The sequence below is a fragment of the Pteropus alecto genome, unplaced genomic scaffold, assembly GCF_000325575.1.
Source record: "Pteropus alecto unplaced genomic scaffold, ASM32557v1 scaffold46, whole genome shotgun sequence".
NCBI classification, from domain to species: domain Eukaryota; kingdom Metazoa; phylum Chordata; class Mammalia; order Chiroptera; family Pteropodidae; genus Pteropus; species Pteropus alecto.
This window is the reverse complement of record NW_006439231.1, coordinates 981683-994520: the sequence shown is the minus strand read 5'-3', so window position 1 is coordinate 994520 and position 12838 is coordinate 981683. Positions and strand designations below refer to the sequence as shown.

Genomic DNA, 12838 nt, shown 5'->3' with positions numbered 1-12838 from the left:
ATGAAATCTATATAGTATAATCCACAAGATATTTTGAAATATAAATATTTGACTGCAAAACCCTTTTCTGTAAATGCTGTTCCTAAGCATTTAGAGAGTGAAGAGAACTTATAATCAACACAGTGGGCACAGATTAAAGCAGTGGCTCTTAACCAGGGACACTTTTGCATACCACCTTCCAACTCCAGGAGAAATATGGCAATATCTGGAGACATTTTTTTGTTGTCATAATTGGGGCAGGGGTATTGGTATCTAGTGGGTAGAGGCCAGGGGTGCTGCTTAAAATTCTATAACACACAGGACTGTCCTTGAAACAGAATTACGTGGCCCAAAATGTCAAGAGCATTAAAGTTGAGAAACTCTGAGTCAGAGAAAGGTATTTATCTCAAGAATGAGATCATTTAAATTGGAAAGTTTAGGTGGTCAGTTGCTTCACAGAGATGTTGTTAACTATATGTGACAAGATGTATCTTGAGATAGCCTTTCCTGAGTATGGAAAGATATTAGAAGCATAGGAGAGGGACAAGTAGACTTTTTAAAAGGCCTTCCCTAGCCCTCTGAAGCCCTTAAATTTGTATATTGCTTCTGATTCTATATTGTCTTTGACGCAACCCAAATCCTGGGCTGTTAATGTATCCTATTCATAAAAATCACTTAACTGAAGCAAAGCCTTTGTGGTTGCTATTTTTGATGAGAGAGCTCTCACATTGATTCATTAAAAGTAACTCCCTTTTCTTTTCCTCTTTCTTTCCACTCCCTTATCATCGATGCTACAGAGGATAAAACAAACAATCCAGAATTCAAAGGTTTAATGGTTCCTCCTTACCCTCTCTTCTGTTTGGCCAACTCCTAAAGGAGGTTGGCTTTTACTCAACTTCCTTTAGAGTAATATAAAAACATTATGCTTCTCTCTGGGCTAGGAGAGCCTCCCCTGAGCAACTCTAACTTTCTTGTTTCTGCTCTTACTCAGAGCTTTAACATAATTTATAATTATACATCAATGTCCATTCTGAGTTCTCATTTACTCATGATTGTTGTGTCTGTTAAGCTGTCAGCTGCCACCTCTGCAGTATTACCTTGTTATTACCTTGCTGAAATCTTATGTGGCAACCTTGTAGCTTTTGTCACGTGGTAAATTTCAAGTATTTAAAAAATATAATGAAGATTTTCTGGCTGATACTTTCAGAAACATCAGAGAATCTACTAAGCTCTTACAGTCTCCCCACCTTATTGAATTTTACTTTATCACCTATTACTACATTTAAATACACTTTGTATCATGTACCAAAACTGTTCTTTCTTTAACTGTTTGATTTTTTCTCGTCTATCTCTTCCTTCTCCTCTTTTATTTAAAATACAATCAAAATCTCAGACAGGCCAAGTCAAATTCAGAATACTGATCTGGATGGTATTTAGTTCCAGTTGTAGGACAGACGAATCGACTGATATCTTTCTTACCACTGCTTTTATTCCTGTCTTAACTACTTCTCCTCTACCAACCAGACAAATTCCTAATTGTGGATTTTAATTGTATCAGTACTAAAGTTTTAATTGAAATAATTGACTTTAAGATGTCTTATTAAGTCGCTTGAGGTTTGTTCAGTCAAAATATATCAGAGAGAAAAATAATCTGTGTTTAAATTTTGCCCAGGTTTCTCAGAAGTAATTATGTTGTGACTAAAGGATAGTAAAAGTTGTCGGGGGTCAGTGTCACCTGGCTCTGGAGGGAAATTCCTCTAATCCAGCTATCTCAATCAGCCTCAGTCCCCAGATAAGAGTAATGCTTCTTCTGACAGCCTGCTACAGGTTCTAGCAACACTGAGGGTCACATTTCCCAGGGCAGCTACTAGGAAAATGATGGCGGAATGCCTCGGCCAGCAAGGAAGATGCTTGCCTGTGAGGCAGCTTACTTCTCAGTACACTAAGCTTGGCTTGTAGGGTCAGAATTCTGTAGCGAGTTTCTAGACCCGAAGTTTTTATAGGCAGAATATAAAATGAAATATCTGACATCTATTGAGTGTTTATTATGAGCCATATACTCTTTCTTTTTTTAGCATAAATTACACATTTTTATTTTTTAAAAAACCATTTTTGAAGCAATATAATTTAGGGAAAAAGAGCAGCATTGTTTTACATTTTTGTAAATCTCTTTAATATGTTTTAATAAAAGATGGCTGAATTCTTATATATATGATTCTCCTTTCAATCTATTGTGATATGTTGTTTTGATCAAACTATATTAAGAAAATCTAGCCTTACATGGATATGCAGTTGGAAAGGGAGGAGTATTTTAATTCTTGTAAATACTTTATTGTACTACCTTCTTTTCTCTTCACAACTTGGAGCTGAAGGTTTGAGAGGATAAATAGCCTGTATAAATTTATCCAGTAGTAAATGGCAGATCAGGGGCTCAAACTAATATGTAACTGGTTTTAGATTCTAAGTTCTTATTTATCACTGCTTATCCCTAGAACCCCTCTGCCATTATGGCATGTGATAATACGTTCCTTATTTTAAATCCATGATATCAGTTATTTCAAGGCCGCTACAGTCATCTTCACATAAGTTTCTAAAAGCAGGCTTCTCATTACACCTTTATGAATACCCCATTGACTTTCAAGTGGAGGTCTTTTTTGCCATCCAAGGAATTATGTTTCACTAGAAAAAAACACTTTATTGATGAACTTACAGGTATTGAGAAGATTTTCTGCTGTTGGCATTTTCATGCCTAAAGTCAAAGGGAAAGAAAGTGGAAATATTTACACGTATGAACACATTACTTTAAAATTAATTTATTTTAATATTAATTAATATTAATTATTTTGTTTTTAGGAACACATTTTTCTGCAGAATCATTTATTCAATCTCAACTATATAATTTGTATGTTCATAGGTTAGCAGAGAGAGTAATAAAATCTTAGTATTCGTTTTTCTGTTTCTAAAAATACTCTCAAATTCCTCATTATAAGTAATTTGAAAAAGAGATCCTGGGTCCTGGAAAGTACTAAAATATATGAAAAATGGTGACCTCGTATCCAAATCAGCAGAAAATTGAATGTATTAGACACCTTTTATACAGCACTTTAAATACTCTTGGCCCATCTCTTATTCCAGCCACAGTGTGGTGACCAATTCCATGGATCTGCTTTACTCAGGAGCCACTTTACAGATTCCCTTCCCAAGTCAGCACCAAAGACTTGTCACTTTCTACCAGAAGAATCTCACTGGACATTCCCAGATGGACAATGTGGGAATTAATGCTGTTGGAGTCAATGTAGGAAAGGAACTGATGGAAAAAAGCTTCCCTTTCCATTCACAGAGGAATACAGTTCTGAAATATGAGTCTTAAGGTCCCAAGGAATAGAGCTAGAGTTGGCCAACTCTTCCTTTCTATTTTACTCTTGCTGCTCTTAACACTTTCTCAAATTAAATACTGCAGGTAAGTCTCCAGCTCAGGTGCTGTTTTTTGGGGTACTAGGAAACTAAAACATTCACTTAGCTATATTACACAACAAATAATGCTGATAACTAGGAAAGAGTACAAACATTGTTATATTTAGTACATTTTTTGGTGTTGAGTGCATTTTGCTGTATTTTGATTTTTTAAAATTATTACCCTTTGTGTGATAAGTTTCAGTTATTCAAAACATTTAATTAAGCATGCCATTCCATTCCCCATTAATTTTGGATAACAAAAAAATTTTACTTTAATAATACTGCAGACTTTAACATTGTCTACTCATTCCTAGCATCTAGGAAATCTCACAGGATGAGATTTACTCCAGACAAGCCTTCTCTGAGCCCCACATCCCTGCAAAATTGCAAACATGTTCAATTCATGGGAAAGTTATGTGAGGAGGTGAACAAATGAATCACATTAATGTCCCAACTTTCAGCTGCAAAAAACTGCAAATTCACTAGCCATTTCTACTTGAGTTTCTCTTCAAAAAAGAATCACTAGTTGCTCTATAAATTAAATACAATAAATGTCAGTGTAGATTTATTTCTATTATACTCTTGGATTTCTATAAATCCAGGAGGGAGTATCCAGTTCCATATGCCAATTACAGTTGCATACTCTTGCTTTAGGTTGCACAACAAACCAAGGAGACAAGAGAATCCTTTATCTGAAAGTCAACCTGTCTGAAGAAAAAGGCAGGAGCAATTCAGCAGTCAGATGGACTATGAGTAGATATAAGCCATACCTACTAAAACAGGAAGGTGCCATATTTCCATCTAATCCTTCATAACTGCTTTCCAAGGCGTAATTTTTACTTGACATGATACCTTTAGAGTTTAATTTTAAGCTATTTGTTGTTGGTAAAACATATCGAACCCATATTAAGATTTGGGGAAATAAACTCTTTTAACTGAAAAAAATGTTAATTCCTAGACCTTAAGAACTAATTATTTAGAAGCTCTTCTATATTTGCAAAACTTCCCTCTTTCTTTTAGATTTTCTTTATTGATGCATGACTTGCTAAAGGAAAGAAATGTTTCTGACTTATAACTTACTTTTAATAGTTGTATTATCCCAGAGCTTAATAGAATATGATTGAGTAGGTGGAAGACAGACAGGTACAATGAATGGAAAAATGACTTAAGCCATCACTTTGGTCTGAGTTCACTGTGTTTTCTTTTAAGTCCTTTTGTTCACACTGAAAATCTGGAACTCCTATGGATTTACATCTGAATCAAGGAGTCATCACTGTGACCTAAGATACTCTGTTTATAAAGTACCATATAAAGGAAGTGACAAACAACAATGGCACTGCCCCTGTCAAGGAGATTCCATCAACACATAATAAGACAAAGCAGTTTCAAAAAACAGCCCAGCAAATGTGCCAGGAATCAAAGAATAGACGTGGACTTGGACTGTAATGGAAGATATAGACAACTGCCCTCAATGAAATTGGACTGTAATGGAAGATACAGACAACTAAGTAGCCAATTTAATATTATGTGATAAGTGGTATGGCAAATTTACATGCAAAAAATTAGATGCACCAAGAAAAGGAAAAGTCACTTAGCATAGAGGGGTGACAAGGGAATAGGAATAGCTGATGACAAAATTAAAAAATTAATTTTACCAGAGTAAAGATAGACATAATTCACTCACTGTTGAACATTAGATCAGAAAACGTGCTTAAATGCTCCCTAAAATGGGCTTTTAGACCTGTAATTGTTTCATATTTGGTGTCTCTCTAGGGTTAGAAATCAAGAAATACAATCTTGGATGCACTGGAAAGAATGAGAACTTCCTAAAAGTCTGAAATCCAGTGAATATTTTATTCCTTGAAAAAAGAAGTCTGAAACATAATAATAATGAAAACTAAGCTGTGTGATTCTAAAGTACAAGAGTTTTACAGTAGCAGTAGATACATTTATAATATAAATTTTCACATACCATGGGCTTTAAACTCTACTTAGGTGAATTTATTATTTTACATGAGTCCATATGCTAGATTAGTTAGCTATTCCTAATTTTCAGATAGTTTTTCTAGAGTTCTAGCATTGAAATTTCAGAGATCAGCTGAATTCTCTTATGGGATGTCTTTTATGGGGGTATTTTTAAATGGTCACGTAGTAGATTTCTGACAACTTTTAAACTGTAAATGTAATTGGACTTACTGAGCAAGGTAACTGAGATAAAATCATTTTTTTCACCATGAAAATTCATTCATAATATTTTCACCAAAAAAAAAAAAAAAAAAAAAAAGGAGCTACTTTGGAACATTTATGTGACTGGTATGCATTAAAAAGCAAGGGAATAGAGTACAGACCTGGATTGTGGTTGAACAATATCTGAAGTCTTCATTCACTGCAGACTTTGATTAGTCACCTGGCTGCATATTTAACCTCTATAAATGCTTTTCTTTAAGCTTCTAATTAGACTAAAAATTATATCTGTGGATAGATATTAAATATCACTTGTCATTTCTCAGAGTGATATAGATTTATTTTTCACAGTACAAATCTTCAATGTTTGTCATTTTAACTCTGAAGATAAAATTTTAAAAAAAGTTTTATGATCTAATTAATTAAAACTTTATATTAATTAAACTTAATTAATAACCAGTAGTTTATACAGGTAAATTTTAAGGTAGAACTGTGCTCCAATTTTTTTTACCTTTATGCAGAATTTAAGAAATATGAAAAAAATCAGATCTATTTTTATTTGGTGTTTCATATGCTTCTCAGATGACTTAGTCATTGTTGACTTTAAGTTTTGAACCACTGTAATGAAATGAGGAGTATATTTAGACAGCTATGTTACGTAGTGAGTAGTGGACGATGTAGATCATAATCTCTCTTACGCTTTTGAAATGCTATCTTTGTGTTTTTAACTGGCCCTTTTGAGGATACACATGGACTGGAAGTTAAAATTTAGGATTAGCACTTTCAGTTTGGAAAGTTTCTATCTTGACTCTCCCAGGTACCTAGATGGCTTGTGAAGGCCTGCATTTTAATGGCACAGCTCTGGTGTTTCATCCAGCAGAGACTCTTTGTGGATTTCTTTCAGTTCATTCCTACTGCTTTAAGACCCATCTTAAGAGGTAGCTTCTTCAAGAAGTTTCCTCCTTATCTCCCTCTTCTCAGAAAATGTCTTAGCTTCATGTTCCCTTGCCAATTTGCATATAGTAGTTTTTGATGTAATAACCATCACCTAGTAATAGTCACTCATTCATTTTGAATAAATTATTTTTTTTTCCTCTGGAACTTATCTCAAGTTGTTTGTTTTAAATTTTTTAAAAAGGTCTCTTCTCAGAACTATACATATTTGAAAAAAATACTAAAAAATAAAATGTTTAGGCAGTGGTTAATAGACCCAATTACAACCATAGCAGAATTTATAGACTTTTTTTTTGATGCAATACTTATGAGTATATCCATGACAATTACACAGTTTTTGAAGTTATACAAGTAAGCTGTCATTAAACACAAACCACAACTATTTTTTTCTTGCTCAGAACACATAAGATTCTTTTGCGTTTCTTCAGAAATTCTACATAAGAAACAAAGAGTGTAGAGCATACAAAGAATGGAAAAGCTGGTTTGGAAGAAATTTTTTAAGTATTTAAGTGTAAATTTCTTCCTGGCCTGGGTTGATAGACTTGGTAAAGATACTTTTTTCTTTTTAACATAGAGCTAGTAATGTTTTGAGCACCTTTTCTTGTCTCTTACTGACTCCCCCCACCCATCCAACATTATGAGCTTTCATAAAAGCTTTTAGATGCATATCTTATCAGAAAAAGAAATCACTTTAAGGGGAAAAGCACTAAAATTGGCAATTATTGTATAATACTTTCAACTATTTAACATGTATTGCATTAAGAGAAGCAGGAAAAAAAGTCACATATAATTCTTCAGTAATATGAAAGAAGAATCAAAGTAGTTTTTCTGATAGCTTTAGTAACCTCACAATCTTATCTAAAGTGTTTGTGAGTATCAAAAGAGTTTAGGCTGATGGAATGAAAGATAAAACATCACCATTATGTTTTAGTAGGAGTAACTTTATAATGCTAGTTTTTCAGAGTTACAAGATTTCTAAACTTTTCAAAAACATTTAAAAAACTCACATTATATCTCATTTAAATAATATTTGCTATGACAGTAACTCAGATCTAGAAACATGAGAGATAACAGCCAAACTCATCAAGACATCAAAGATCTAATCCCCAAATTATATATATATGATTCTTTTATAATGTAATTAAAAAAATTCAACATTTATTATGAGATAATAGTAGATTTAGATGTAGTTGTAATAAATAATTTTAGATACCATTTACTCAATTTCCCAAAATGTAATATCTTGCAAAGATGTTGTAAAGATAATATCTTCAAAACTATCGTAGAAATCAAAATCAGGATATTGACATTAATGTCATTAAAGTACAAAATATTTCCATCACTGTCATGTTGCCCTTTAATAGCCACATTTGCTTTCTCCCATCCTATTTCCTCCTTAATCTCTGACAACCGGTAATCTGTTCTCCCATTCTATAATTTTTTTTTTTTATTTCAAGAATGTCATATGTTCATATAAATAGAATAATCCAGTATATAACTTTTGGATTGGCTTCTTTCACTCAATGTTGCTTTCTAGAGATTCATTCATGTTCTTTTTATTACTAAGTAGTATTTTATGGTATGAAGCACCTGATTTTGTTTAACCATTTACTTGCTGAAGGACATCTGGGTTGTTTTCAGTTTTTGACTATTAGAAATAAAGCTGCTATAAACATTCATAAGTTTTTGTTTGAACATAAGTCATCATTTGTCTAGGATAATACCCAGGAGTACAATTACTTGGTTACATGATAGTTGAATTTTAAATTTTTAAAGAAAGTATCAAACTGATTTCTGAAGTGGACATACCATTTTATATTTTCATGGGCATTGTATGAGTGATATAGTTTCTTCGCATCCTTGCCAGCATTTGGTTTTGTCATCATTTTGACTCTCCCTTTTCTTATCTTCCTACATTCTTTGCAATTGTATCCTTTTCAGGACTTTTTTTATCACCTTATGGGAATGACCATTATATTTATGGTTCCTTAATATGGTTCCTTTATGGAACCTCCAGAAGACCAATCCTTTATTTCCAAATGTTTGATAAATAACTTTACTTAGAGATATATATTCTGTCTAATATCATTCTTTAAGCTAAATTACCTGTATTCTATTTTTTCTCCATTGTCTCTTATTTCTCTATGTGTTATCACCCCACTAATTAGTCATACTTAAAACTTGGATATTGTATTCAATTTCTCTCACTATTGTACCTCATGTCCAGGTGTTAAGTTCTGTCAATTTTATAAGCATATGCTCTCTGACATATGTCCACTATTTCTAATATTATTTTCACTATGGTAATTCGAGTTTTCAATTCTTCACGTTTGGAACATTGTAATTCCTTCCTAACTGATCTCTCTATTTAAAGATTCTCCCCTTTGTTCATTATACATAACATTATCAGATAAAATTTTAAAAAGCAAAGATTTGAATGTGTGTCTTTTATGTTTTAGTAGAGCTTAATGGACCTTTATTCCTACCAAAGTATAAACTCTATCTAAAACTCATCTCTCTTAAGTTTGATTATGTTATAATTCACTCAAGCTAGACATAAGGAATGCTGTGCCTCAAAAGTTTAGGTTCCTGGGAAATCAAACGAATCTAGGACAATACCTACTATATATTAATAGATATTCATAGTAATGAATATTTTATTAAAAAGATAAAATATAAAGTTTTCAGAAAATTTGCCTATTTGGAAAAACTTATTACCAATGAACTGTTAATGGTCAAAGTCTTATGCCAAGAATATTCTAAAGAACATTTGCTAATAAAACAGGTTTATAGAGCTGAAGATTAGTCTTGGTTAACAAAGGACACTGGGCAATAACATGCTTTTAAAAAAATATCCTCTATGATTTATCAAAGAATGATTGCTGAATGCATGGTACAAATGAAGCCACGTATTGTTTCAGGATCAAGCCACATGAAAAAAGGTGTGTTCTACTAACATCATCTATATGTCACTGTTGGCCAGCTGCTCACAAATGAGTGCTAGGCCAGAGCTTTATTCTTCTTCATGTAAAACTCTTAATAGTGGGTCAAGGCAGTCATCCTGTACATGAAGTCCTATGTTATTATTCTTTTTATTATTTCTATATAATTTGAGTTTTACTTTATAATTTAGCATAAGTGTTTAAAATATTTTTCATTCTTATTAAATAGATGGTTAAGTGTACCAGTATATACAGGCATTTCTGTATAGGAAATGATTATTATTTTTTAAAACAAATTACAGTCATACCCTTAAATATGCCCATAAAAGTTATGAACATTCAACTTTATAAGGCGTTTCATTTAAAACCCTCACTTTGACTTGTGAGGCATGTCTTTGCTTTTAAAGAAATGACTTGGATTTTTCCCTCCAGAACTTCCAGGAAAGAGCCATTCCAAGGATGATGTGATCATCCTTGCAGTTGTGTAGTTGGTACATCTAGTCTACATTTTCTTCATGCTCTTGGCTTGAGAGTTTCTGGCAGTAATAGTCAAGTGCATCGTGCTATGAGATCAACTTGTTTTGTGAGATATTGCATTGCTTTACTTGTCCTTTCCTTTCTTTCTTTTTCATTAAAATTAGAATTACATAAAAATTAAATATCATATGTATGTTCTGCTTTGATTGTTAAGCTATAAAATAACTATGAGATATATAAGCAGTCATATTATAAAGTAATTAATAAAGGAAAATTGATTTTGTTAACTAATTTAAACTATTGACATTATCTTCTCCATTTTAAAGGAATGTGGTATTGTTTAAGCTTAAATGAATATAAATTTGGGTGTTTGGGAATATATAAAAAGTTTCCCCATTGATATCTATCAATGGTATTAGGTTAAGGAATTTGCTTTATGAGAGATTTTTCAGGAAACTATTCTTTCATGGGCATAGAAACCTATACCATCAATGGTTTTTCTAGGTTTTATGCTAACTAGTCAATTTGATAAATCTGATCCTGTGAGTTTAGAGTTGATGGAGAAAACATTGATCTCTCACTGAAGAATATATTCCATAAGTACTGATTGTTAGTACCTTAGAAGGTAGTAGCATTGTCATTTTTCATGGAATTCAGGAGTTAATGGGAAATTTAATTACACATAATGCTCACGGGTCTTAATAAATGAAGCACTCTTTACATTCTAAACCTGGATTAGCAATGTCTATGACTAGCATACATGTGACCCAATTCTCATCAGCTCTCCTCCATTGGGATTCTGGAGGAGAATTAAGCTCTAAAGCCCTAGGGAACTTTCATTTTTATGAAATGAATGAACTCTTTTATGCATCTGGAATAGTACTAACTATGTATTATCTTTGGAAGAACTGAAAGTAGTAACACATACCATTTTCTTTGAGGCTTAATTCTTTTATGGGACCTCAGCTGAGAAATTGGTTTATAGAATTATATAGGTTTCAAGAGTACAATTCAATAATACATCATATGTATATTGCATTGTGTGTTCACCACCCAAAGTTGTTTGCTTCAGTCATAGGCTTTTTGCTGAGGACAATACTCTTTTTCTCTTTGAATTCTCCATAGTGCCTAGCAAAGTGTTGGTACAAGTACCTCATAACTGTTTATTAGAATTAATATTTTTTTATTTAAATCAAATAATATTTGATTTAACTCCTTTCAGCAATTCTTAATGTTAGATATGGATTTACATCCTTTCTTCATTGATATTAAAATTGAGGACAGAGTTTAAAAAATTTGGATTTAGAATGACTGACTACAGATTTGGAAAAAGAAGGCAGATTCTTTTTTCATTAGAAACTTTAAATCTGTAGCTAAATCAGATTTTTAGCGTGGCTCTCCATTCTAAACTGATTCATAAAAAAATGTATAGAATGCATCGTGCACTTAGAATCAGAAGACATGGGTTCAAGTCTTCTTTACTTATTTTATGACTTAGGATGAATCACTTCATTGAATTTTCTTTACCTGCAAATGAGGCAACCAGACCAGAGATCTCTAAGGTCTTTTTCAACCCCAAAGCCTGCCACATATCCACTGTGTAATGACTAGTGCATTTTCATGCATTTTGTTTGGACCAGAAACCAGTAACCTATTTTCACTATTCCTGATTTTGCCACTCATCTGGGATAAATAACCTAACATGCATGGCAGTTATAGAAAATACAAATTCTAAGTGACAATCCTGTGAAATTTTGCTTTTTACTTGTTGATCCGTGGCAAATTTTTAAAAAATCATCAAACAATATCCTTTTTAGATACTTATTCCAGTATCATTTGCTATGTACATAGAAAAAGAAAATGAATTTAATATTACTATAAACAAAAAATAACTAATAAAGTAAAATTTTATTCTAATATCCTCAGCCACAGTCAGTATTCAGTCAGTATTTATTTCATAAATTAATAAATAAATTAAGCCAATAATAAATAATTTAAAAATTTTCCTAGTAATAATTTAATATAACTAAGAATTATAGAAAGCAGTTTTCCTGGGGTAGGTATAATTATTAAGTACTGAAATGTTAATGAATAATTTAATTGATTAAATTTTTATTTCTACGAAAGCAATAATTTTTATCCCTTGGTTCAACTGCCACTTATTTTCTTCATCCCTGAGGCTTGTGAAATATCTTTAAATGAACTATTGCTCTGTTTTGACTTGGTATGTAAAAAGCATATAGGTATATTCCCTAACATTCAGTTGGCTGTGCAGCGAATATCTAAGTATATAATTAGCAGAAGAATAACCATGATGGCTGGGAAAATATTGTTTTGTAAAGTGTACGTTTAGAAGAAAATTATCTTGGTTACTGCACTAAAGGCATTAGATGTATGTGGTCTTTTTTTATTTTATTTTATTTTCCCAGAAAAAAGCACCATGAAGTCTATGAACCATAATCTCCATTTTAAAGATGGAGAAGCTAAGGCTCTATGAGGTAAATGATTTGTTTTTGATGGAGGTTTAGGAGTGGGGACATGGAGTTGCCCTACTGTCTAGTATTTTGGAATTCTCCCTTAGGAATGCCTTCAGTTCCTTCTCCTTCACTCACAGTGAGCCTGAGTTTGGGAAGAGGGTAGGGACAGGGCTATTAATAAAATAACAGCATATCTGTATATATGTGTGTGTGTGTGTGTGTGTGTGTGTGTGTGTGTGTGTGTGTGTGTGTAGAGAGAGAGAGACTTGCAAATCTATAATCCATATGACATATATTTTGAATTTCTTTTTCTTCTGATTAAAACCCAACAATTAATATTTACTCTGTACCAGTCCTGTTTTCTTCTCT

The 12838-nt window shown here is 32.5% G+C and overlaps 1 protein-coding gene across 1 annotated transcript in view; it reads right to left on the bottom strand.

The window, feature by feature from the left end:
- The window catches only part of LOC102879930 (transmembrane protease serine 11C), a 61380-nt gene that overhangs the window by 12627 nt on the left and 35915 nt on the right, over nucleotides 1-12838 (bottom strand). The window contains exon 6 of the mRNA XM_006916513.1: nucleotides 2690-2728. Within this exon, the coding sequence (XP_006916575.1) occupies nucleotides 2690-2728 (39 nt within the window). The remainder of the gene's footprint in view (nucleotides 1-2689; nucleotides 2729-12838) is intronic.